At 37.3% G+C, this 25,406-nt stretch overlaps 1 protein-coding gene and 1 long non-coding RNA gene across 2 annotated transcripts; both read left to right on the plus strand.

The window, feature by feature from the left end:
* The first annotated feature begins 15,522 nt into the window (after positions 1-15,522).
* LOC306663159 lies at positions 15,523-18,720 on the plus strand. Its single transcript, XR_013764378.1, has 3 exons — positions 15,523-15,584; positions 16,256-16,376; positions 17,361-18,720. It is a non-coding gene; the product is annotated as an uncharacterized lncRNA (long non-coding RNA).
* Positions 18,721-18,864: 144 nt separating this feature from the next.
* LOC306665296 (heat shock cognate 71 kDa protein-like) lies at positions 18,865-19,242 on the plus strand (the record flags this gene model as incomplete). Its single annotated transcript, XM_079146694.1, has 1 exon — positions 18,865-19,242. One exon carries the CDS (start codon positions 18,865-18,867, stop codon positions 19,240-19,242), a length of 378 nt encoding a protein of 125 aa, XP_079002820.1.
* Between the last annotated feature and the right edge of the window lie 6,164 nt (positions 19,243-25,406).

Genomic DNA, 25,406 nt, shown 5'->3' on the forward strand with positions numbered 1-25,406 from the left:
AGAAGAGGAAGGGAAAAACCTTGAGAAATGATTGTCAAGGGCCAGAAAAGATAATCAGGAAATGAAGATCTTTTGTCTTTAGAGAATATTTAAGGTCAGCTTGAAGGTTCTAGCAATGAATCCAAAGATTGTTTGCAACCCAGAAAAAACTGATGATTCATACTGGGCCTTACAGTCCCATATTAGAAAGTACTTGTTTATTTGATGACAAAGATTTTGAAACAAGGGTCAGTGTTTCCCAGTTTTTTTGTTATTATGACAGTCCTAATAGTGCTAATGGTGTGTGTATTTTAAAGTAAAATCCTTGTTTGCTTTGATCTCTTTGATCCCTTTAAAGTTGTTAAATAGCTAGAATTAAGTCAGGGCCAAGAACTTACTTCAATGAATGAAAGCAAGTAATGTATTGAACATATTGGATGAACATATTTTCATTTAGTCAATGTGTATGATTCTTAGCTGTGTGTATGTGTTGTTTTGAGTCAGAGGCATTCCTGGATTGCTTCGTGATCACTGAAGACAGTGTCTAGAAATGAACTCATTATTTTGCTCCAGCTCCTAAATTTCATCTACTGCATTCCCTGAATGATACACCACCCTTGGAGATACTCAAAACAAGCCTGGGTATAAGGGTACAGGTTTTATTAATACTGGTGACAATAGCAGCTAATGTTTATTGAACACTTCACTACACTCCAAATGGTTTTCATGCACTTAATTGAAATTAATTTACCATAAGAACTCAAAAAGGAAGGCCTTAATATTGTTCTTGTTTAGCCTCTGTGTTCAGTTTTTAGAAGAGTCCTAGAGCTGTGTCTCAAAGGAGATAAACATGAAAACGTAATTAAGAACATTATGATGTCTTAGCAGGATCCTATAGTAGCACAGAAGAAGGGAAAGCCTTATTTCCTGCTGGGGAAGGAAGAAACCCTCCAGAGGTGAACAGTATTTATTAATTGCCAGTGGATTCTGGCATATTGCAGGGATATTTATTAATTGCCAGTGGATTCTGGCATATTGCAGGGATGAGTAGAAATGCAGTCAAGCTATTTTCAAAATAAATTTGAGTTTTCTCATTTAGATATATTACTGTTAAAGAAACTGTTTTGGCAATCCTGTGTTGCTAAACATTTGCTACCCCAGACTAGTATATAAGATTTGGGCTAATATTCTTTCTCTGAAGAGATAAGGGAATTATGAGATGGGAGTTAAACTAGGTAATAAAGATTAATGAATCAAAAGGCACAAAATATGTACATAGGGATCTTAGGGGAGAGAGCAGAAAGGGTGAGTGTGAGATAAAGTTGAAGCTATGTGTGAAAAGCAGGAGACACAGGGCCACAGAGAGGTGTGCTGCAGATCCTTTGGTGGATGGGTCCTTGACAAAAACAACAGCAGGCTTCCAACAGGTGTGCACACAAACATGCTTTTGCATACACACAAGAGCAGAGAAGACTAGCAGCAAATGAAGAAGAGCTCTCTTCCAATCTTTACCCCCCAGAATTCACCCAACCAAAGACAAAAATCAGTTTTAGGGCCAGTATCGAAAACAACCCTGAATGATTTTATGATTCCTTCCTCTTCTGCCCCCACTAAATACAATATCTTCTACTGCAACTAAACATAAAGATTAAAAATACAAATGTTGACTGAGTTAATACATTGTTCTAAACACATTAATTTTGTTGTAGATTGGACATAATTTTGTCACAAGAAAAAAGTTTTTTTTGTAAGGCACTTCAAGGAATTAGTAGGAAGGAGTCACAAACCCAGGACATTGTTCCCAGTACAGCATAAGCAGACCTCCAGGCGTTAAGCTGGGCCCTGCAGTAGCCACAAGGAAATGAGACTTCTTTGGTATTTGCTCTGTACCCCTGACTTCTGTTTGTCAAAAGTTAAGCCCAAACAGCTGCCCTAGTTTGACTTGACATGACCTTTCAGTTTCAGTGACCTATTAATTGGCCATTTACCTGTCTGCCTTCTGACTTCAGCTCCTCAGGGGAAGAACTCTTCATCTTTAATCATTTCTTTGGAGGTAGGGTTCTTACAGCAGTCACCTCAGAGCCCTGGTTAGAAGCTTTTAAATGTCTGCCCTTGACCACTGGCTTAGGGTTGGCTGGAGGTGGAGTGCTTTGGAAATGAGCTGTTAATAGAAAAGCCCTGAAAATGCTTAGTATATTTCAATTAGAGCATCAAAAGAAATAACAATATCATATCAGTATTTTTTAAATGGAAACAAAGTTGAAAACAGCAGTGTCTCAGGTCTGAGTGTAGACCCTAATTATCATCCTTTCTCCATGTGACTCCATCCTGAGCCCCTGGGCTGACTAGGCCATGGCTCCTAACTAGCTCCTACCAAATCTTTGTCCTGGTGGCTAGCCTTGCCCTGCTTACTGGCATAAGAGCTGGCACTTGCTTTATCCAGCTCCTATAATGAACCACTACATAGAAACCCTCCTCTTGTGCCCCAACCACCCAATGAGCCCCTGAATTCTGCCTGAGCTTGTTAGACCACATCACTACTGAGAGCACTGCAGCAGTTCCTATTCTCTGCATCTCCTACCTTGCCTGCTAGCGCTGAGGTCCCAGCATGCTTTGCACCTAAGTAGAGCACAAATTTTGTATGCTTCTTAATTACCTCAAAGGGAATTTTATCTTCACTATAGCAGGAATAAAACAAACTATATAAGCGTGTTATCCACCTAATGCGTTCAGGAAGCCTTGTTTTGTATGATTTATGAAGGATTTTGTTGACTTTAACATTTGAACTTCCTCATGAAGAAACTTGTTCCCCCAAGGATTAATCAAAAACATCACAAAAAATATGTGGAAAAGTGCCCTTGAACAATTAGAATTGTGAGGGAATATAAACCCAAATATTGAGTTTGATATGATGGTAATACATATTCCTCAAAACTATTGTTCTCAAAATTTGTAATTTTAATTTAAAAATCCATTTGGATTTACATGTATTATCACAGTACATAGAATCCCAAATATAAAAGCTTTAATCTCAAATATAACTAAGTAACTAGAAAAAATGTCTTTGAGTCTTGTTTCAATTCTATAAGGAAATAGGTCAGGAAATTAATTTGTAAAAAGCAATCTCGTTAATTAGATTTCTTTCCAGGTGAAATGTGAAGCTTTGAATAGCATTATCCAATCTGATTTATAATGAATGAATTCAATTTCAGTTGTAATAAAGAGATTTCCTATTCATCTGGGACTTTCAAACCACTGATTTGTTTTATGAGGAAAAATGTGAAATATTTTCTAGAGGAAATGTATATTTTAAGGTACTCTTACTAACCATGGTTTGCTTAAATTAGAGTAAATAAGGTAGAAGAAGTTAATTGCTCAAAATCTGCACTTCATAGTAACAATTACACCTATATAACTATAGGCAACATACCCTCTACAAGACTGTCAGACTTACATGTAAAATGGACTTATTAACTTATATGTACCCACAAAGATGAGGGTTTCTAATGAGACAATGTCATACCCCAGGCAAGTAGCAATCTTCACAAAGATATTTGCCTCAAGATCTAAGAAACAGTCAAGAGCAGGGAAGCCTGGGTGGTGGTTATTTGAGTTGGTACGTGGAGGTAACTCTTGAGCAGAGTTCTTTGTTGCCCTTGCAAACATTTTGGAAATTGTTTTTTTATTACAGTTATACTTTAATAAGTTATCATATGCAGTGTGCACTGAACAATTGTTCTTTATTATTTGCTGGCATCTATTTGGATGAAATCCATGCTGTGTGATTCTTGGAAGTGACAAAGCCAAATTCCACCTCTCAATTAAATTAGAAGTAAAACCAATTGAATGTTTCTACCCAAGACTTTGAATCGGGTTAGTGAAGATAGGGACAGTTTTGTTTTGTTTGCAGGACTAGAGATTGAACCCAGGACCTCCCACATGCTAGACAAACACTGTGCCACTTAGCTACATCATGAGGTGGTGTGTGTGTGTGTGTGTGTGTGTGTGTGTGTGTGTGTGTGTGTGTATGTGTGTTTGAGACAGGGTCTTGTTTCCTCTTGCCCAGGCTGGTCTTGAAATTCTGGTCCTCTGCCTCAGCTTCCTGAATAACTAGGCTCACCCCATCTTCTCTGTAGGAGCAGTTTTAAAGTGACACATGGAGTAACATCTAGCAGTAGCAGAGTGCAGACTTGCCCATTGAAACATCCCAAACGTGCCATTTCTGCAGTAGAAACTTTGACCTGATTTCTGGTCCCTTCCCTTCCCTGCATCTGGTCAACTTTCCAGCCATGGGATCCAGCCTTCCTATCTGATCTGTGAGTTATCCTATACCTTTCCAACAAATTTCTTTTCTGTAGAAGTTAGCAAAAACCAGTTTTTGTTGCTGTAACCAAGAGCAAGTATACAGTCCATGGGCAATTAATTAATTAGGAAACTACCATTTGAGTAGTTACATTAGAGAAGATTCCTATTTCCTAGCATTTCTTAAGTAGATTTTTTTTCCTGAGAATTATTTTTCTTTAAAAATAATTGATTGGAACCCAACAAAGAATGATAAGCCCCGCACAATCTATTGATCTTAGTATGTTGGAAATGAACTGCCTTCTCTTCTGGTGTGGACAGTAATCTAATACATTCTAATATTGGGGCTGTACATTTCCCTTTCTCTTTTCCTTTGTAACCCTTTCTCCTCTCAAGACCATTGTTTTCCTCTTCTCCCAACCACAGCCCCACCCACATTTCTACCATTGTTGCCCTACTTTTTAACTTCAGTTGGTCAAGGAAAGGTTATCTGTAGAGAGGAAGAACAATAGAGAGGGAAAACTTTGGTCAACATCTGGGAAGGGAAGAAAAGGCAGGAAGGAAAGTCTTCACATTTCTATTGGATTTTATTCACATACTTATTTTTGCAGTCCTGGCAATCAAGGTTAGACCTCACACATACTAAGCAGCCCCATATTTTAGATTTTAAAAAAACTCACTTTTGTATATTCTCTGCCCAGTTTCTGCTTTCCATTCTTGGGATAGAAAAATAAGAAAGAGAAAAGATAGAAAAGGAGAGAAGACCTCATCACTGATACAGGGCTGGGGTCTTCTGAGAAACTGAGGCAGTATGCAGGCCCCCTTCAATCCCCAATTCTTGGGATCAAGTCAGAAAGATTTCAGATATGTTGCTCAGTGTAGCAGACATGAGTTTATTGAAGGGATAGGAAAAGGGAAAGCAGGCTTTCAAGGGAGTGAGTCAGAGAGGAGAGGGACAGTATGCCCCTCCTGCCCTCCAGATTCATTGGGGGTCCTGGGGAAGTCTTCAGAGAGTCCTGCCAAGGTCCTCCTCTTGACTTTTGACTAAAAGCAGGACAACATCAGACTTTCAAGTCCCAGCTACTATGACCACTTTAGGTCACACTGACCCATGCTGACCAGTTCTAATTGGAACCTATTCTTACAGATTTAGGGTTAGGAGAAATTATCCTTTCCTCCCTAAGTTCTAGAATGTGGTCTGTTAAAGGGTCACAAAAGCCCCCGCCCCCCCCTTTAGGGTTTTGTTCCTCTTATTCGAATATTTCAGGCCTGCATTTCTCCTGCAGATAACAGGTAGTTTGCTTAAGCCAAGCAGGGCTGCAGGTAAATTATTTCTTGGAAAAAGAAGCATGTGAGGGTCAGCACAGTGATCCCATTTTATAGAATTATTCCCTTTACCTCATGTTCTCACCAATCATGTCCAGCTGTCCCCTATCATCACAACTTCCTATCCTCAGCCTCTTATTTCCAGCCAGACTGCAGGGAACTTTGTATTGCTTATTGTTATAAGTTCTCAGCATAAGAACATTATCTACCCCATTGTAGGTGTTCATTTAAGTTTGTTGAAGAATTGTGACAACAACATGATTTATGTAAATTCCTATTCTAGCTACATTAATGTTTCAAATAAGTTTTATGAGCTGCTTTGGGAATTTATGCCAAATTTATAGCTGTTTCTTTTTTTCTATTAGAAAATAAATTTCCTGAGTTGGGTGTGGTGGCACACACCCATAATTCAGGTACTTAAGGAGATTGAGGCAGGAGGATTACAAGTTAGAGATCAGCCTCATCAAATAAGCAAGACCCTGTTTCAAAACAACAGCAACAAAATAAACCAAAGGCCGAATGTTTTCCCTGGTAAGTGGAGAATGATATATAATGGGGGTGGGGAGGTGGGGAGTGAGAGAAGAATGGGGGAACTTTAGAATATGTAGAAGGAAATGGGGGGTGGTGTGAAAATGGTGAAATGAGACAGACATCATTACCCTATTACATGTATGATTACACAAATGATAATAATCTACATTGTGTACAACCATAGAAATGAAATGATGTACCCCATTTGTGTACAATGAATCAAAATGCAGTCTGTAAAAAAATTAAAAGCTAGGGAAAAGAGGGATGGGGGGAAATAACAGAATGAATCAAACACCATTACCCTATGTAAATGTATGATTACATAAATGACATGCCTCTACTTCATGTACAGAGAAACAAGATGTATCCCATTTGTTTACAATAAAAATAAATTTTAAAAAAATTAAAAGCTAAATTAAATAAATAAATAAAATAAATATAAAAAGGGCTGAGGATGCAGCTCATGGTAGAGTGCCCCTTGGTTCAAGCCCCAGTAACACACAGAGAAGAGGAGGAATAAGAGGACAGGGGAGATAATTTCCTGGAGTTGAATATTGGTCTCACAAACATTTCTAAGACAATTTCACATGGGCTGGGAACTGTCCTTCCAGAGGGATTAAATGGAAGAAACCTAATGTTAGCATTGACGACTTAAGAGACTTCAGCCCAAAGTTGATTTGACTTGATAAAGAAAATACTAAATAATATAAGAAGTTACTTATAACTGCTCTTTATTTTAAAATACCCTTGGTATCCACAGAGGATGAGTTTCAGGAAACTCCACAGATACCAAAACTATGGATGTTCAAAACCCTTAAATAGCATAGGATTTGTGTATAACCTATGCACATCCTCTGTATACTTGACATCTCTAGATTACTTATAATACCTAATGCAATGTGAATGCTGTGTTAATGGTATATTGTATTATTTAGAGAATAACAAGGGAAAAAGTCTGTAACATTCCATACATACAGATGCTGTGTGTGTGTGTGTGTGTGTGTGTGTGTGTGTGTGTGTGTGTGTGTGTGGTACTGGGGATTGAACCCAGGGCCATACTGTGAAGTATTCTACCACCAAGCTATTTTTATTTATTTATTTTTATTTTGATACACCGTCTTACTAAGATGCCCAGACTAGCCTTAACTTGCTATCCTCCTGCCTCCCCAGTTGCTGGGATTACAGGCATGCACAAGCATATCTGGCTCAGATGCTCTTTTTACGCTCCCCCTCCCAAAAAAATTTTTTTTTCAATTCACATTTGGTTGAATTTGTAGATGTGGAACCCATGGAGATGGAGGACCAATTGTATTTGCTCTAATTTGGTTCTGAACAGTAAGTTACCAAATAGCTTAAATGAGATTTAATAAAAGCTTTAAGTATTTTTGATAGTACCGAAGAAGTTTCAACTTTCCAACTTGTAGATTCTGCCCACAAGCACCAAACTTCTCTTCTACCATCATTCAAGGTCATCAATCACTGCCTTCTCCTCCAGCTGCCATCCTGCCATCCTGCCATCCTTCATCACACTGCTGAGCTTCTACCTGCCCTGCAATGCGATGGCATTGCTCTGCTACTTTACTAATTCCCCACTTACTGGACATCCACCTTTGAATGTCACTGTCTCCTTCCTGACTCCCAACAACCATGAAGTCTTAAATACCTCCTAATCTATGAATCTTCCCTCTTATCCTCATCATCACTGCCAACACCCCAATCTAGCCCACCAACATCCCTCACTCAGATCAACTACACCAATGTCCTTATGGATCTCTTTATGTAAATTTTGCTCCCTTTTAATTTGTTAGTCCAAGTGATCGATCTTTTTCAAAAGCATATATTACCACAACTCTCCTGTAAACCTTCCAATGGCTTGCTATTGATACTAGAATAAAGTCCAAAATTTTTAAACATGGCTTACAAGGCTCTACCCTCTCCATCAGCATCACACATTCCATCCTTTTCTTTTTCTTTCTTTCTTTCTTTCTTTCTTTCTTTCTTTCTTTCTTTCTCTTTCTTTCTTTCTCTTTCTTTCTTTTTTCTTTCTTCCTTCCTTCCTTCCTCTCTTTCTTTCTCTCTCTTTCTTTCTTTCTCTCTCTCTTTCTTTCTCTCTCTCTTTCTTTCTTTCTCTCTCTCTTTCTCTTTCTTTCTTTCTCCCTTCCTTCCTTCCTTCCTTCCTTCCTTCCTTCCTTCCTTCCTTCCTTCCTTCCTTCCTTCCTTCCTTCCTTCCTTCCTTCCTTCCTTCCTTCCTTCCTTCCTTCCTTCCTTCCTTCCTTCCTTCCTTCCTTCCTTCCTTCCTTCCTTCCTTCCTTCCTTCCTTCCCTTTTCTCCTTTTTGGGACCAGGGATTGCAATCAGGGGCACTGAGCCACATCCCCAGCCCTATTTTGTATTTTATTTAGAGACAGGGTATCTCTGAGTTGCTTAGCATGTCACAGTTTCTGAGGCTGAATTTGAATTCACAATCCTACTGTCTCAGCCTCCTGAGTCACTGGGAACACTTTCCATTTGTACTACGAGTCTTCCTCCATCTCTATAGTCAGCTAATGTGGACTTTCCCAGCTCTTTAATGACTTTGTGTTTTCTTCTAATTTGAGACCTTCCACAGATTCTCTCTTCTAGTCTCAGAACTTTTTCCACATTCTTCAGATCTGCTCAGACGCCATTTCTTCAGAGGAAATTTCTCCTCACCACTGGAGAAATAGGTCTCTTGTCACATAATCCCATAGCACTTCTCTGTTAGCTACAAACTCCAAAAAATAGACCATGCCTATCAGCCTCATCTGTATTGCCAATTCCCTGACCTCTCTGCTCACACCTACCAAAAACTCCCCTTTACTCTATTCCCTGAGAAGATGTAACTATGTCATTCTTTGCTTGCATCAAGTTCTCTCATAGAGAAATGTCTCCCACATTGACAAACCATCCTACAAATCTGGAAATCAATGAGGTCTCTACTTAACCTATTTCGACAAGCCGTTTTAGAAAGGTAGTCAAGATTGTGGTCCCTTAGTTGGACTCTTTGGGGATTCAGATCCTGGCCTTGCCAATCTCAAGAAATGTAACCTGTATACATTGCTCAGCCTCTACTTCTGACTCAGTTTCCTCATTTGATTAGTGGTAGTAAGACCTCTTGGATTGTTAGGCAAATTAAATGAATGAATATGTCAAATTCTTAGAACAGTGCTTGTGTATAATTCATATTGTGCAAGTATTTGCTATTATTCCTTGAACAGACTCCATGCCACATAGACTAGCAAACTTAATTCTGTGATGTAGGGTTATGTTGTGCTTATTTATTTTTATTTGTCCAATGACTAGCACTAAGTAATTGTACACTAAATATTTGTAGCATGAATACAGAGAATACCAAATTATCATTTATTGAACATCATTATAGTGGACAATAACTGAGAAGTTACCTCTCATTGGAAATTTTCCATAAATTATCTGAAAATGAGGGTAATTATATCTTAACAGGATTGTAGTGAGGTTTCAGTGATAAAATCCAAGCACAGTAAGCTCACCAATTACAGACTATTGTTTACTTTCCAAACTCAGAAGCTAGCAGGTCTCTTTCCTTGGGTTCCAATATTAGGTTCTCAGTTCTGCCTTCCTTACTGTCCCTTTTATTATGGCATTTGCCACAAGATAATCTGTGCTGTAAGCCTCCCAACAGTTCTCTAAATTCTCTATAAAAGGGTAGTGACTCCTCTGCCTTCCATATTAGCCAATACTTGCCCTGTCTAGTGGTTACTCCATTCTCAACGGATATTGAGAAGATAAATGGAAATGATTAGAATGTACTTTCAAACACAAAATATTGTATTGCAGCAGTCTGCCAAAAGGGATTAATATAACCAGATATCCGTAGAACTTTATGAAGACCCATTCTATCTTGCAACTTCAATGACTAAGATTGTAGATATGATAGAAATCTGTAAATGACAGATAAAAGAAAATTTATTAAATTCTAGAACAAATGCATTATTCCACTATAAACAGCATGTTCCTTCTTCATATGCTGCAATAAATGAAAAAGATGGTTGTCAAAGAGATAGTTAAACTATGCCCTTTGGCTAGCAGATTTGAAGTCCATTCCATCCAGTAGAAGGGAAGGTAATTTGTCTATAAGTGATATTTACAGATTATTTCTATCACAGTTGTAACCCAAGTTATTAAGCTTAAATGTTAAAAGTATAAACATTGCACTTTATGAAGGCTTTTATTCTTTTGGTAAAATATATTTTAACATTTATATACAAACCTTAAAATCTGCTATCTTTTTGTCTTGAAGACCGTATTTTTAAAGTTCCCTTTCCCCACTCAATATATTATAAAAATCTTCCTTGAAGTGTATTCTACCTCCTACTTGGCTTCATTTTTGTTGAAGCTCATATTTTATTTTTTGAATCATTTGTCAGAGGCAATATGTAATATCACAAAAGATGCATCAGTACAGGAAATGCTTATGAAACATAGAAAACTCATTTAATAATAACTCATAGTAATCAGTTAGCATAAAGATTTGTGGATGGTAATATTCAGATCCTTATGTAGTCATTTAATCTTTTCTTCAAAATTCAGAAAGTAATTACAAATCCACAGCCGGGAAAATCTGCCAGTTGATGCAAGCATTTGCTCCAGGGAGAAAATTTGTCAAGGTTAAGCTTATTTTGTCTGGTCGGGTAAGATAGGTTCTGCGGATAACAAAAAGAAAGCTGAAATTTTGTGAATTGAATGAATTTTATGTCATCGTAAATCTGACCACTCTTGCCTGAAATATTGCTGCATAAATCCATTTTTCAGGTGTGATAATTTAAAAGAGATTTGTATTCCTTGGGGAAATAATAATTTCCCTTTTTTCCTGGCATTGAGAATTTAGTCATGACCTTCCTTTGCCCAGGTCAAAGTTTAAATAATTGGTTTTTTCCCCTGTGCTGGTGGTACCTCTGTTTACATCATTTTCTATGTGTGTGTGTGTGTGTGTGTGTGTGTGTGTGCATTAAGGGCATAAGTTTAATTGGACAGTTGAAAGAAAGGAGAATAGTAGGGGGAAATGCATAACCTTCAAAATAAAAAGTTACTATTGCCAAGTTTCCTGAGCTCCAAACCAGACCCCTTAATTTCTAAATTTAGGTGAATAAATGATCATGTAGCTCATTTTGTATCTTTTCTACTTCCCCAACCCCTAATCCCCAATGTCTTTCTTTTTAATGTACTAAAACCAAATGAGTCAATATGTATCAAGATCTTTTAGTATCGGAAAAGAATGACCACAAATCATTAAGGGTAGAATATCAGTTTTCTTTTTTCCTGAGATGAAGTAAAACTTGATCAACTACACACTTCCTAGGTAAAGAGAGTTGATATAGGAGCCATATAGTGATGTTCTAATTTATTAGGCATAAACTCAATTTTTTTTCATCATCTAAGAATGTCTTTAACATTTGTTCAAGGACAATTGTGACAGACAGCAAAAGGTTCAAACCCATTCCCAACCCTCTTTATTTCCATCCCTAAACATTTTCTTTCTACCTTCACTGTAGATAGGGGTAGCCTTGCCCACTATCCTTATCAATTAAGCAGAAGTCTATGGTGAAGTTTCTGGGAAAGCTTTTCATTCCTAATGAAATGAGATGAAGTTGGTGCTTCTCCAGCCCCCCACCCTGCTCTCCTCATTGGTTTCACATTTAAGACATGTTCACATTTAAACATATGTTCACTCATGTCGGGCACATGAGCACTGTGGTAGCCAAATTGTGACAAGGGTCCAAAAGCATGAGGCTAACAATGGTAGAATGGAAAGAAAAAATGCCAGGAGGTTTGATAGTATTATTCAACAGAACTAACCTTCCATCTCCTGTCTTCAAATTATATGACAAATAAATCTCTATTGGTTTAAACCACTGTTGGTTTGATCTTCTTAATTCTTATAGCCAAGAAACCATCCTAATGGATGTAAGATGCAGTTTGAGTTTCAGTCTGAGAATACTTACCCGCCCAAGGATATGTGAATATTATTATTTTATTTCTTATCCATTTTAGGTGAGATTGTTCAATTTGTAGTAATCATTAAAAGCTTTTTTTTAAAAATTCAGCAAGTAAACTGGACTTTTTAAAAATGTGGAAGACAAGCAATGGTTTGGTGTTATGTAAGCATTAGCATTGTATCATGATGTACATGTAACACAGTTCAAGGTTTATCCTTGGGATGATAATAACTTTAACCAGTTTGGAAATGAGGCCAATTATAGACCAGAAAGAAGCAAATTTAAAATTAATCCCTTTTAATCGAGGGTTCAGATGGCTCATATTCACTCAACACATCAAGGCATTTTCTGTAGAGCTTAATGAAACTGACTTTCATAAAATAGAAAGCATATCCTCCTAGCAAGGATTTCTAGTTCTTCCACACCAATTCTGTATCTCTGAGAATAGAATTTGCTCTCTCAATAGACTGATCTGTTGTTAGTGGAATAGTGTACAACTCCTATTCACTTCTCCTGTGACCTTCCCCTGGTCTTAATTAGAACTCCACAGAATAGTAGATGTACTTCTATAGTTTCTAAGCCATCAGCTGCATGCCATGTATCTATCAGCTTCATCATCTAACACTATCAAGTTCCCCATGATCTAGCAGTCACTTCAGAGAGCCAGTCATGTTCCAGTTAATGTCACCTGTTCTGAAAAAATTATTAATCAAGTGCTCCATTGATTTCAGTTTCAAAATTGCATGTCAGATCATTTGATAACAATTATCTACTGTATTTTGTTTTAAATTGGGGTTATAATTCACTTTACTTAAAATTAACCAGTTTAAAATGTACAATTCAATGGCACTTAGTGTGCTACATTCTATACCCATCATTCTATCAAGCTCTAGAACATTTTTATAACCCTGTATCCACTTAGCAGTTAGCCACTTGTCATTCCCCTCTTCTAATTTGGGGCAAACATTAATATGCTTTCTTTTTTTAAAAAAAAATTTAGATGTTGATAGACCTTTATTTTATTTATTTATTTTTATGTGGTGCTGAGGATCAAACTCTGCCTCACACATGCTAGGCAAGCACTCTACCACTGAGCCACAACCCCAGCCCCCTGCTTTCTCTCTATATATTTACCTATTCTGGAAATCTCATATAGAGGGAATTACACAGTATGTAAGCTTTTGTATTAGGCTTTTTATTAGCATAATGTTTTTGAAGTTCTTCCACATCATAACATGGATCAGTACTTCATTTCTTTTTATAAATAAATAATATTTTATTGTATTCACCTACCACACTTTGTATATCCACTTAACTGATAGACATTTGGGTGGTTTCTATCTTTGGGCTATTGTGAATAGGGCTGCTATAGACATTTATGTACAAGTATTTGTTTAGTACCTGTTTTAAATTCTTTAGGTTGTATATCCAGGAATGGAATTGTTGAGTCATATGGTAATTTTATATTTAGCTTTCTAAAGAACTACTACACTGTTTTCCATAGCAGCCCTGAAAACATTTTATAGATCTACCAGCAATCTATAAGAATTCCAATTTGTTCGCATTCTTACAAACACTTTTTATTTTCCTTTTTAAAAGGGTAAGCCCGGCACATTTGCTCACGCCTATAATCCCAGCAGTTTGGGAGACTGAGGCAGGAGAATGGAGAGTTCAAAGCCAGCCTCAGCAACAGCAACACACTAAGCAACTCAGTGAGACCCTGTCTCTAAATAAAATACAAAATAGGGCTGGGGATGTGGCTGCATGGTTGAGTGCTCCTGAGTTCAATCCCTGGTACCCCTCCTTTCTGTTGTTGAATTCTTTGCCTATTCTGGGTGTATGAGTCTCTCATTGGATACATGTTTGCAAATATTATCTCCTGTTTATGTGTGCTGTCTTCTCAGTTTCTTAAAAATGTCCTTTGATACACAAAGTTTTAAATTTTGAAGTTCAATTTATTTTTTTTTCTCTTCTTTTGTGTGTTTAGTATCCAATCTAAGAATTTATTGCCAAATTCAAGGTCACGAAGATTTATCACTCTTTCTTTGAGTGTCATGGTCTCAAATACTTTTATGAAGTTAGCACATGTTATAGTTTAGATATGTGGTATCCCCCAAAATCTTCTATGTTAATATAGGAATATTCAGAGGTGAGGTGATTATATTGTGAGAGCTGTAACCCAATCAATCACTTCTACTTTGAATGGACTAACTCACTGGTGACTTGTAGGCAGGTGGGGTGTGACTGGAAGAGGGGGTTACTAGGGGTGTGTCCTGGAGAGGTTCATCTTCCCTGTGCCCTGCCCCCTTCTTCCCAGCCACCAGGAGTGGATCAGTTTTCCTCCACCACTGCCTTGCCACCTTGGTGTTCTGCCTCAACTCAGGCCTAGATCGATGGAGTTGGCTGATTGTGAATGACTCTGTAAGCACAAGCCAAAATAAACCTTTCTTGCTCTAAGTTGTTGTCAGGTATTTTAGTCACAGTGACGAAAAGCTGACTAATACACCACAACATGACTGACTTAAAAGTAAAAAAGGAGTAAAGTTTATGTACTAACATACTCCAGAGAGAGCTTACCTGATACCAAGAAGTTTTTTTAAAGTATTATATAATTAGAAGTTGTTCTTGGATTCTGCTACCTAGACATCACATTGTCCTCTTAGCATTTAATTAACAAAGATTGTTAATTGATGAGCTAAGTGAGAAACAGACAATTTAACAAGGTCGAAATAGTCCTTGGAAGATAGGCAGATGGTTCAGTGACATGATATAACACTTCTTTCCAAATAAAGACTTGCAGCACAGACCAATCTTTGCTATGTTCAAAAATATTCTACATACCTACTGTAGTTTGGATTGTGAATGTCACCCAAAGACCCATGAGTTAAAGGCTTGGTCTCCAGGGTACCACTATTGGGAGGTGGTAGAGCCTTTATGAGGTGGGAGGCTGGCAGGAGGTCTTTAGGTCATTCAGGATGTGCCCTCACAGGGATTGTGGGACACCAGCCCTCATCTCTTCCTTTTTTTTTTTTTTTGCTTTGTGGCCATCCATCCATCCATGATGTGAGTGTTTTTGCTTTGCCACATGTTCCTACTATGATGTGCTACCTCACCACAGGCCCCCAAATATGAGGCCAACTGATCATGGACTGAATCCTCCAAAACTATGAGCCAAAATAAACCTTTTCTCTTTATAAGTTGGTTATCTCAGATATTTATGTAGTAATGGAAATCTGACTAAACTACCATGTAAACTTGTTACATTCGCAAAAAACTCCCTTAGTGAATATCTTTCATTAACTATCGTGGCAGAGCCTTCACCACCAGTAAAATGTTAGACAAAGCTCTGCAATGAGTAGTAGAATTTGTCAGAATTTGCTCTAAGTTGTTGTCAGAATTTGTATCTGCCCAGATGCCAACATTGGCTATTTGCTTCAACTTCTCTCTTTTAGTGGTAAGACATTTTGGAGAACAAATTGTTAGTGCTGCAATATGGTTGGAACTCAGTAGAAGTGTGTGTGATGGGTTCAGGTAGTATGGAACATTTATTTAATTTTTTTTTCTTTCTTAGTACTGGAAATTGAACCCAGGATGCTTTACTCCTGAGCTATAACCCCAATACTTTTTTATTTCAAGACAGGGTCTCACTAAGTTGCTTAGGGTCTAAGTTCTCCAGGCTGCCTCAAACTGACTATCCTCTTGCCTCAGCCTCCCAAATCACTGGGATTACAGTCATGTGCCAGTGCACCCAGCATCAAGTAGTATGGATCTTTATCTGCCCTTCTCTACTCAGAGCGTGACCGTACTTGCATAAATATTAGTTGATTTTCTCCAAAGAGGTCCTGTACACTGCTCATTCCCATATACAGCTTTTCTCTTTTGTAACCTGGATACAAATATATCAAAATATCCAGGAGCATCTTTCTTTCAGGAGACTGACAGTTCTATCTATACAGAGGAGATCTTGCTCTTGGGTTTATCTAAAGCTCTTTTACCAAATGGCTAATAATTTTAGCAATCTAGTAGTTTCAATGACCTATAATAAAACCCTGAGCCACTAAAGTAGGAGGAAATTAAGGGTACTTCATTTTCTCCTGAGTTTTTTTTTTTTTCCCCCTCTCTCAGAAAGCAAGAAGGAGCCTGAAGAAAACTAGATCCTAAGTGCACTTAGCACTCCTCTTCTTACATCCAAACCACGATATTTCTGTGGACAAGCAATATATGTATTACAGAGTTTCTCAGAATGGTATGTGTGTATCATCAGTAGCTCACAGATTGATTTCAGTGGTAACACAGATGAAGCGCTTTTATTTGGAAAGTTATGCATTTATATCAATGGATTTCAGAAAAAGATCTAGTTATCAAACTCATGGTGTCATAGATATTGCAGCTTAGGATGAAGCTAAAGTGTGAAGATTCTTTAAAACAATAATTCTTTCAAGGGTTATATTAAACAGGTAAGAGTAAAGGCAGTATGAGGTTACAGCAAAAATGATGAAATTAGTACTCAAAGACTAAAATTTGGGAACCACTAGATATATTTCTCATCTTATGTTAAGTAACAGTGTTAGCAGATTTAATAGCATATCATCGTGGCTGATGTGATACTTCTGAATAATTCCATTCAGTTCCCTATCTTCTACTTTATTTATGATGGTTACAAACATTACCCTCATTCGCTTGACTTTACAAAGTATCAACTTTGTTTGGAAAAATGCTTACTATGGCAACCTCTGGGGGGCTGCTTTCTCCCAACCTTCTTTTTTTATTCGAGCACTCAGATTCAGCGTTTATCTATAAATGCACTCCCTTGTGATTATGCCTCATCCTAACTTTCTCTTATCAGTAGGTCAGCCTTGTCTTTCTCCTAGCATTTCTTTCTGTTCACCAACTCCCGAACTGCATCTCTCTTGAAACTTCCATTTAGCAATTTATTTTTTTCTATCTGGCACTAAATGTACATTACTTTCCTATCCATGACATTCCTATCCACTCCTCTTCCTAGTTCTTCCTGCCTCTTGGAACACTTGGTGAAAATAATTGCAACAAAAATAGTTAGATGTAATTACTGGCTATTTTTACAAAATTAAGTGTAGCTTGCCCCTGCACTCTTCTAGGTATATTCTAACTAAATAATTGACATTGGTCTTCTAAAGTGAAAGCATCCTTACATCTGGTAGGCTGTATAAAACTAATATCGACTTGCTTTTTTGCTTTTTTTTTTCCTTAGGACTGAGACTGACTTCCAATTTTCCTGCTGTATGACAGGACAACAGTAGGCAGAGGCATTTGACAATGCCACTGGAGTAGACTGCAGTTTTTTTGAGAAACCCAGTGCCTTTCTGAATTGGACTAAGAAACAATGGCTCCATTTTGGACCTTTTAAATAAATAATTTCATTGAGTTATTTATTTAGATTTCATCATATCCCATTTTTATTAGTTTTTGTATCAGACACTCACCTTTCCTTGACCTCATCCCCCAATTTTGGAACTATATTCTATTTGGAGTTTTAATGGATTATTGCATTCTTCCATGTAATTTCTCAGCATCTCATCTCCCAGACCTATGTCTATACTCTATAATAAGACCTTTCTATCTTAATCAGGTACCTAATTGTGAAGTTATCATTGCTAACCAGGTTTTGGATGATTAAAACTTGTGATTTAAAAAGACAATGAACATGGTACAACTCTTGTCTACATGAAGGCAAAAATAATTGAAACATCAATGGACCTTAAATTGTAATGAGAGGGATAGATAGAATGAGGTTTTCTAAAGTACCAAAAGGAGAAGGTCACAGATATAACAGAGAAAGAGATGATTAAAAACAATTAGAATTCATCTGGAGAAACACTTGGGGAAAGCTTAACATGGGAAGCTAGATCAGGAAAAGGTGGTTGAAGGCTGCTAGAAAAGTCCAGAGAGAGACCTGCATCAGCTTTATACAGATAAGTTATCTAGAAAGCCTTGGAAAGAGGAAGCAGCAGCTTAACTCACTTTATCTAAACAGATTGAAGGAATCTCGAGATGAAAAATTTAATAGAGATTTAGGATGGAATCCAAATACAACTATTCAAGCAATAATTGGAGGTTGCAGAAAGAAAGCAGTTTTCAATTGAGAGCAAGGACCCTCCCTATCTAATGGCTAGACTGAGCTTAATTATCAGCCCACCTGGCAGCAAATTTTGAGCAACAAGTTTTTAAAAATTTGTTCTTTTGATATTGTTCTGGGGGGTGGTTCTACTCATATCCCCAAGATTCAGAAGCTTCTGCAGGATTTCTTCAATGGAAAAGAACTGAATAAGAGCATCAAACCTGATGAGGCTGTTGCATATGGTCCAGCTGTCCAGGCAGCTATTTTATCTGGAGATAAATCTGACAATGTTCAAGATTTGCTGCTCCTGGATGTCACTCCTCTTTCCCTTGGAATTGAAACTGCTGGTGGAGTCATGACTGTACTCATCAAGCATAATACCACCATTCCTACCAAGCAGACACAGACCTTCATGACCTACTCTGACAACCAGCCTGGTGTGCTCATTCAGGTATATGAAGGTGAGCGTGCCATGACAAGGATAACAACCCCGTGGTGTTCCTCAGATTAAAGTCACTTTTGATATTGATGCCAATGGCATCCTCAATGCCTCTTCTGTAGACAAGAGTACAGGAAAAGAGAACAAGATTACCATCACTAATGACAAAGGTCATTTGAGCAAGGAAGACATTGGCGCATGGTCCAGGAAGCTGAAAAGTACAAAGCTAAAGACGAAAAGCAGAGGGACAAGGCGTCATCTAAGAACTCACTTGAGTCCTATGCATTCAACATGAAAGCAACTGTTGAAGATGAGAAGATGCAAGGCAAGATAAATGATGAGGACAAACAGAAGATTCTTGACAAATGTAATGAAATCATCAACTGGCTGGATAAGAATCAGACTGCAGAGAAAGAAGAATTAGAACATCAGCAGAAAGAGCTGGAGAAAGTCTGCAACCCCATCATCACCAAGCTGTACCAGAGTGCAGGAGGCATGGTGGGAGGAATGCCTGGGGCTTCCCTGGTGGGGGGGAGCTCCTCCCTCTGGTGGTGCTTCCTCTGGGCCCCCCACTGAAGAGGTTGACTAAGCCAGCCCAACTACAGGAGTAGCATTGTTTCACAGTAAAATAGGGAAGGGCCCAAATTTGTAGCAAATTCTGTGGCAGTTTTAAAGTTGCTGCTATAGTAAATTACTGGGCATTCTCAATACTTGAATATGGAACATGTACACAGGGAAAGGAAATAACATTGCACTTTATAAACACTGTATTGTAAGTGGAAAATTCAATGTCTTAAATAAAACTGTATTTAAAAATTGGCAAAAAATGTGTTCTTTCTAGTTATACATGACAGTAGAATGTATTTTGGCAAATTATACATACATAGAGTGTAACTTATTCTATTTAGGATCCTACTCCTGTGGTTGTACATGATGTGGAGTTACCCTGGTTGTGTATAAAAATACAAGGCTAGGAAAGTTAAGACTGATTAATTCTACTGTCTTTCCTATTCCCTTCATTTCCCTTTGTCTAATCCAATGGATTTCTATTATTTCCCTCCTCAAACTCCCTTGTTTTGGGTTATGAGCAAAAATTTTTTGAAACTGAGTTCAATGAATTAAGAAGCATCAAATTGGTTTAAGTAGTCAGACTGTATTCCTGTCACTCTGGATAATGTGTATCCTGAAATGTCCTTACTGCAAAACAAAGTCATATTAAAACTAAGTGACTGACTGGGCTGAGATAACAAGACCCAGAAAGGAGGAAAACCACACCAAACAAAGACAATAAAAGGAAAAAGCATTCACACTGCAGGCAATGGACAAACTTCCTAGTCATGGGAATTCTAGGAAGATTCTGGTGGTTTTTTGATATATATTCATCCCAAGGAATAAAGGGGATTATTTTGAGGCATGAATTTTTTTTAATAGCTGTTCAAATTATGCCTTGTCCTTAGAATGAACCAAGGTAGGTCAAAATGTATTTTTTAAAGCAATTACACACAGAAAACCAATGTATAACTAAGCATAAGTAAAATATTTTTATATATATTTTCTGTCAAATGAAATTTCTATATGTTTATTGTGAATAATTTGGGCTATAGAAGAATAAGAAGACATTTCTAAGAATTCAGTGCTATCTGTAGATGTTATCCTCTAAGCTGGTAGAATAGATAATATTTTAGGGAAAGAAAGCAAGTGGGAAAAAGAGCTGATGGTTGGAGACTCAAAATTAAATTATTGTGCCTATTGTGAAATAGGTAATATTTGTGCCTATTGTATGTGGTATATGGGAAATGGACAAAATAATAATTTTACTTTACTCCTAGTCTGCTCTCATTTTATTTTTATATCTAATTTACTGCTCTCTGGGCCTTCAGTTAATCAGAACTAACTAGAATTCTAGGAACCATCTGGAACTTTTTCCTTTCTTCTTCTTTAGCTAGCTCATAGTGATGCATTCTGGCTTTATCAGCAAAGAAAGAAATCACTATTTATTTTTATTTTTTTCCCTTCATATTCCTTTAATTCTTTAAAGTGGTGCTGCTCCAAATAGCTAAAGACTAATTTAAGAAATAAAATGATGATTCATTCATTTCCTCTGCTGGAGCCACATTTCAGCCTCAGGGCTCAGGGTGGCTGCAGCTTGAGGTTAGTTCTGGAATCACAGTCTGCCTGAGACTGTTAGCTTCATGGCTCATCTCTTCTGGACGGGAAGCTTCCACTGATTATGTATAGAAAACAATGGATAAGAATTAGGCTTTCTATTTGGGAGTTATGTATTCTTTGAGCAAAATTAAGAATAGTGTGTGCAGAGTGGATTAGGATGAAATTATCCCTATTTTGACAAAATCCTTTTACACATAAACACATACACACACATACTAGATAGCATGGCTAGTATCCACCCTCAAGAACAAGGTAAATTACCAAATATCTACAGTACCCTACTGGTTTTCTCACAAGAGCAGCGAGTATGATAATTAAGGTAATTAATACTATGAACTCTGAATTTATTTATTTGTTTATTTTATCAGTTCTTTTTAGTTATACATGACAGTAGAATCAATTTTGATATAATTATATAAGTATGGATTATATCTTATTCTAATTAGGATCCCAGTCTTGTGTATGTACACAATGGTGATATTCATATATGAACATAGGAAAGTTATGTCAGATTTATTCCACTGTCTTTCCTATTCCTATTGCCCCCTTCCCTTAATTCCCCTTTGCCTAATCCACTGAACTTCTATTCTTCCCCTGTACCTCCTAATTGTAGGTTAGCTTCCACATATCAGAGAAAACATTCTATCTTTTGTTTGGGGGAGATTGGCTTATTTCATTTAGCATGATAGTCTCCAGATTCATCCATTTACTGGAAAATATTATAAAGTCATTCTCCTTTATGGTTGAGTAATGTCCCATTGTGTGTATATACCAAATTTTCTTTATGCCTTCATCTATTGAAGGGCACCTAGGTTAGATCCAAGGCTTGGTTATTGTGAATTGAGCTGCTATAAACACTGATGTAGCTGCATCACTTAGTATGCTGGACTCTGAATTTAAGTCCCAGCTGTATAACTCACTGGCTATGTAACCTTGAAAAGTTATTTAATCTTCCCAATTTGTTTCCTCTGATGTTACATAGGGATTAATAATCATATATAATATTCATTGGTATATACTATGCATTGAATATTTATTACTTATTCATTTTTGATTTAACAAGTAGGAAGATGGGTTAGAAGAAAATGTTCAGACTTAAGTTCAAAAAAAGGGATGGAAAATAGTGAGTAAAAGAAAAATGGTACTCAGCAAATAGGTTAAACATGTGCAGTTGGAGTCCCAGAAGGAGATGAGAGAGGTATTATTTCTTGCCATACCCATTTTACAGATGAAGGAAATCAAGACACTGATAAATTAGGTAAATTTCCCAGGGCCACACAGCTAGTAAATAGTAGAGCTGGAATTTAAACATAAGCAGTCTGGCTATTAAGTCTACATATTAAGCCAGTTATATTCTGAGGAGTTTACATCCATTAACTCATTAAGTGCTCACCAAAAAATCCTATGATTACTATCATTATCTTCACTCTATACATGACAGGTTGTCTAACTTGCCTAAGATTATACAACTAGCTAACAGTAGAGCTGGGATAAAATTCCAAGCAAGTCTAATTCTAAAGCCTACAGGGAGAATCATTATGGCTCTCAGTAACAGTACAAAATCATTGAAATCTTGTGGGAATTAAATGGGAACTGGTACTTACAGCACTTCACCCAGTACCTGGTACACACTAAGATGGTATTACTGTTATTATTACTGATTATTCTCTGATTGTTTGAGGCTCTGTAAGAGCTCAAGTAGCTAGGTGGGAGTAGCAGGAATGTACAGAACTGCCTGAAATATGATACCCTTGCTCTCAGAGTTCCCAAGAAGTGAGTCTTTTACTTTGGGAGAATCCTTAAGTCACTGTTCATTTATTCCCATTCCTTAACAGCAACATAGCAGGTGACTGGAAACCAGAAAAATTACAGGGAAAGAGAAAGGACCATAAATCCTGTGTTGGGGGGAGGGGTTAAAATTTGATGGAATTGTGATCTATCTTATCTGAAGGCAGGCTACCATGGGACACAGCACTGCACTCCTCAAATGATGCCAAGGCATTTATAAGAGTAGGTGATGTTTTTATAACCCCGACTCTGTGCCAACTACTTTCCCAAGTACATGTTACTCTATGTGCTTCTCAGAAGAGCCCCATGAGATGAATACCCTTATTCTGCCAATTTTAGAGATGTGGAAACTGAGGCCCAGTGCCCAAGGCCAGAGACCATCAGTAAGTGGCAGAGTGACCTGAATCCAGTATCTTAAGTTCCTCTCCCATTGTAGCTTTAATACCACATTACAGATAAGATGTGCTTACACATATTATGTAGGAAGTAAGAGATTAAATAATATAGTTTCACAATACAAACTAGGACCTTTTTTCTCCTTTCTTTCTTTCTTTCTCTCTCTCTCTCTCTCTCTCTCTCTCTCTCTCTCTCTCTCTCCCTCCCTCCCTCCCTCCCTCCCTCCCTCCCTCCCTCCCTCCCTCTCTCTCTCTCTCTCTCTCTCTCTCTCTCTCTCTCTCTCTCTCTCTCTCTCTCTCTCTCTCTTTCGTGCTGGGGATTGGACCCAGGTCCTTGTTCTTGTGAGGCAAGCACCCTACCAACTAAGCTATCTCCCCAGTCCAACTGTTTTCTTTTAATGAAGTTGTTTTGTAGTTCTCTTGTATAAAAGGTACTTCCCATCTTTCGCCATTAATTTGCACTGATTCCTTTGCCTGCAATGCTTTCAACTATTGTCAAAGATGAGATTCTTGATAATAAGTTCTGCATCTGTTTTGCAGAAGTGGACAGCTGTAAATAGAAGTGCCTTGCTGCCCACAGCCAAGTCCTGTGGAGATAATCATATAGTAGGAGCTGGTGGGGTGGTGGTATCCCTTTTTGCTTTTCATTACCTTTACTAGGGCAGAAATTGGCATATACTGGCAACCCATGACAACTTGGTTTCACCTTATTTGGGATCCTAAGAGATGAATTTGTCCTCTACTTACTGATGAAGACATAATTCTCTAAAAGACCAAGAAAACAGAATTTGTAAACAAAGAAGTTAGAGAATTTGCAAGCTTTATGTGTTCTTCTAACTCAGTGCAGACATGTAGTTTATTCTTCTTTTGGAAGGGCCACAGAAAAATTTAATGTACCTTGCTAAATAGAAGTAGACAGTAGTCATGGTCTGCTAATCCCATCTGCTTTTCATGAGAAGAAGCAAAGGTCTACAGGGCATTGTCAGTAGGATTTGTTCTCCTGTAAGAGATTTTCCTGAGGATTTTACATAACCAAATGTTTAGCTTGTTTACTACTTTGTGTTTCTAGATTGAATGATCTATGTTGATATGTAATAGATTAATTAATGCATTTTTCCAAACTCATGGCCAGCTTGAAACATTTATAGATTATACTCTTATAATAGAATCTATAAGTATATATTCTTAATATTTTATAATATTTTGAGATATTAATGAAGGATTAAAAATATAAGAGTGGGGAGGATAATGTTAAAACTCCCTGAAGATTGTTTTTGTTATTACTCATGTGAATTTATTGATACTACTCTGATCCTAATACAGAATTCTTTGAAGGCAAAGCATTTCTATTTTTAGCTCACAGTGAATCTGACATAGTAATTTGGACATAGTAGATACTTTGTTAATGTTTGTTGAACTTTTGAATGATTAAATAAATGAATTTAGTACTGTCACCATGTAAGTTCTTTAAAAGCTTTGAAGCCTAAATACTTAAGTAACTCCACTGAAATAGTTATAGCAGAAAATTAAAATATTTTTAAATGAAATTGAGCTATGCAGTAAGTACAACTGTGAATATGCTGAGGAAATGTTTGTAACAAGAATCTAACTCTTTTATATGATGAATTATCAATGAAAGAATGTCATTTGCATGTTGATTTTACACATATTAACAAAAAACTAGCAGAAAACAAGAATTGAGAGTGAAAAAATAAATATGAAGAACTGGCTTAGTCATCATGACTAAATGATCAAGCCTCAGACCTGGCATGTGACGGGAGACATGAATCTACTCTGTCTTAGTCCATTTCAGTTTCTATATGTCTTCTGTACAATGGGCACCTATATTTGGTGTTTGAAGAGACTTTGTTTTGTACAAGTAGTTGGTTCTTTTCCAAACGAACTACTTTCTTTGGTTCTCAACCAAAGAAACAATGGAGAACAGGACTGGCAGTATTAGTCTTACTGAGAGCCTAAATGTTGATACCTGTTTTAGATCAGATTAGGTAACTGAAGAGACACACTATTCCTGGAAGATAGGAGAGACCAGACTAATTTAAAAAAATTTAATTCAACATTTATTTTTTCAGTAAACATTTTTTTCTGTCAAAATAATTTTACAAATTTAAATAATACTATATTAGTAGGAAAGAAACCTCCAAAGATACCTCCAAATAAAATGGTTCAAGTAACAAAAATTTATTTTTCTATCATTTGACAGAAAGGGAACAAGATAGTCCAGAAGAGTGGGTAGTTCAGCTCCACAGGGTCAATCCAGGGACCCAAGTTCCCTCTGTCATGTTACCCCCACGTACCCTGAGGTATTGTCCTTTTCAGTGAGACTGAAGCTGGATCACCCCCAATATACCCATTCTGCACTTTGAAAGA

This window comes from Sciurus vulgaris, assembly GCF_902686455.1.
Source record: "Sciurus vulgaris genome assembly, chromosome: 1".
NCBI classification, from domain to species: domain Eukaryota; kingdom Metazoa; phylum Chordata; class Mammalia; order Rodentia; family Sciuridae; genus Sciurus; species Sciurus vulgaris.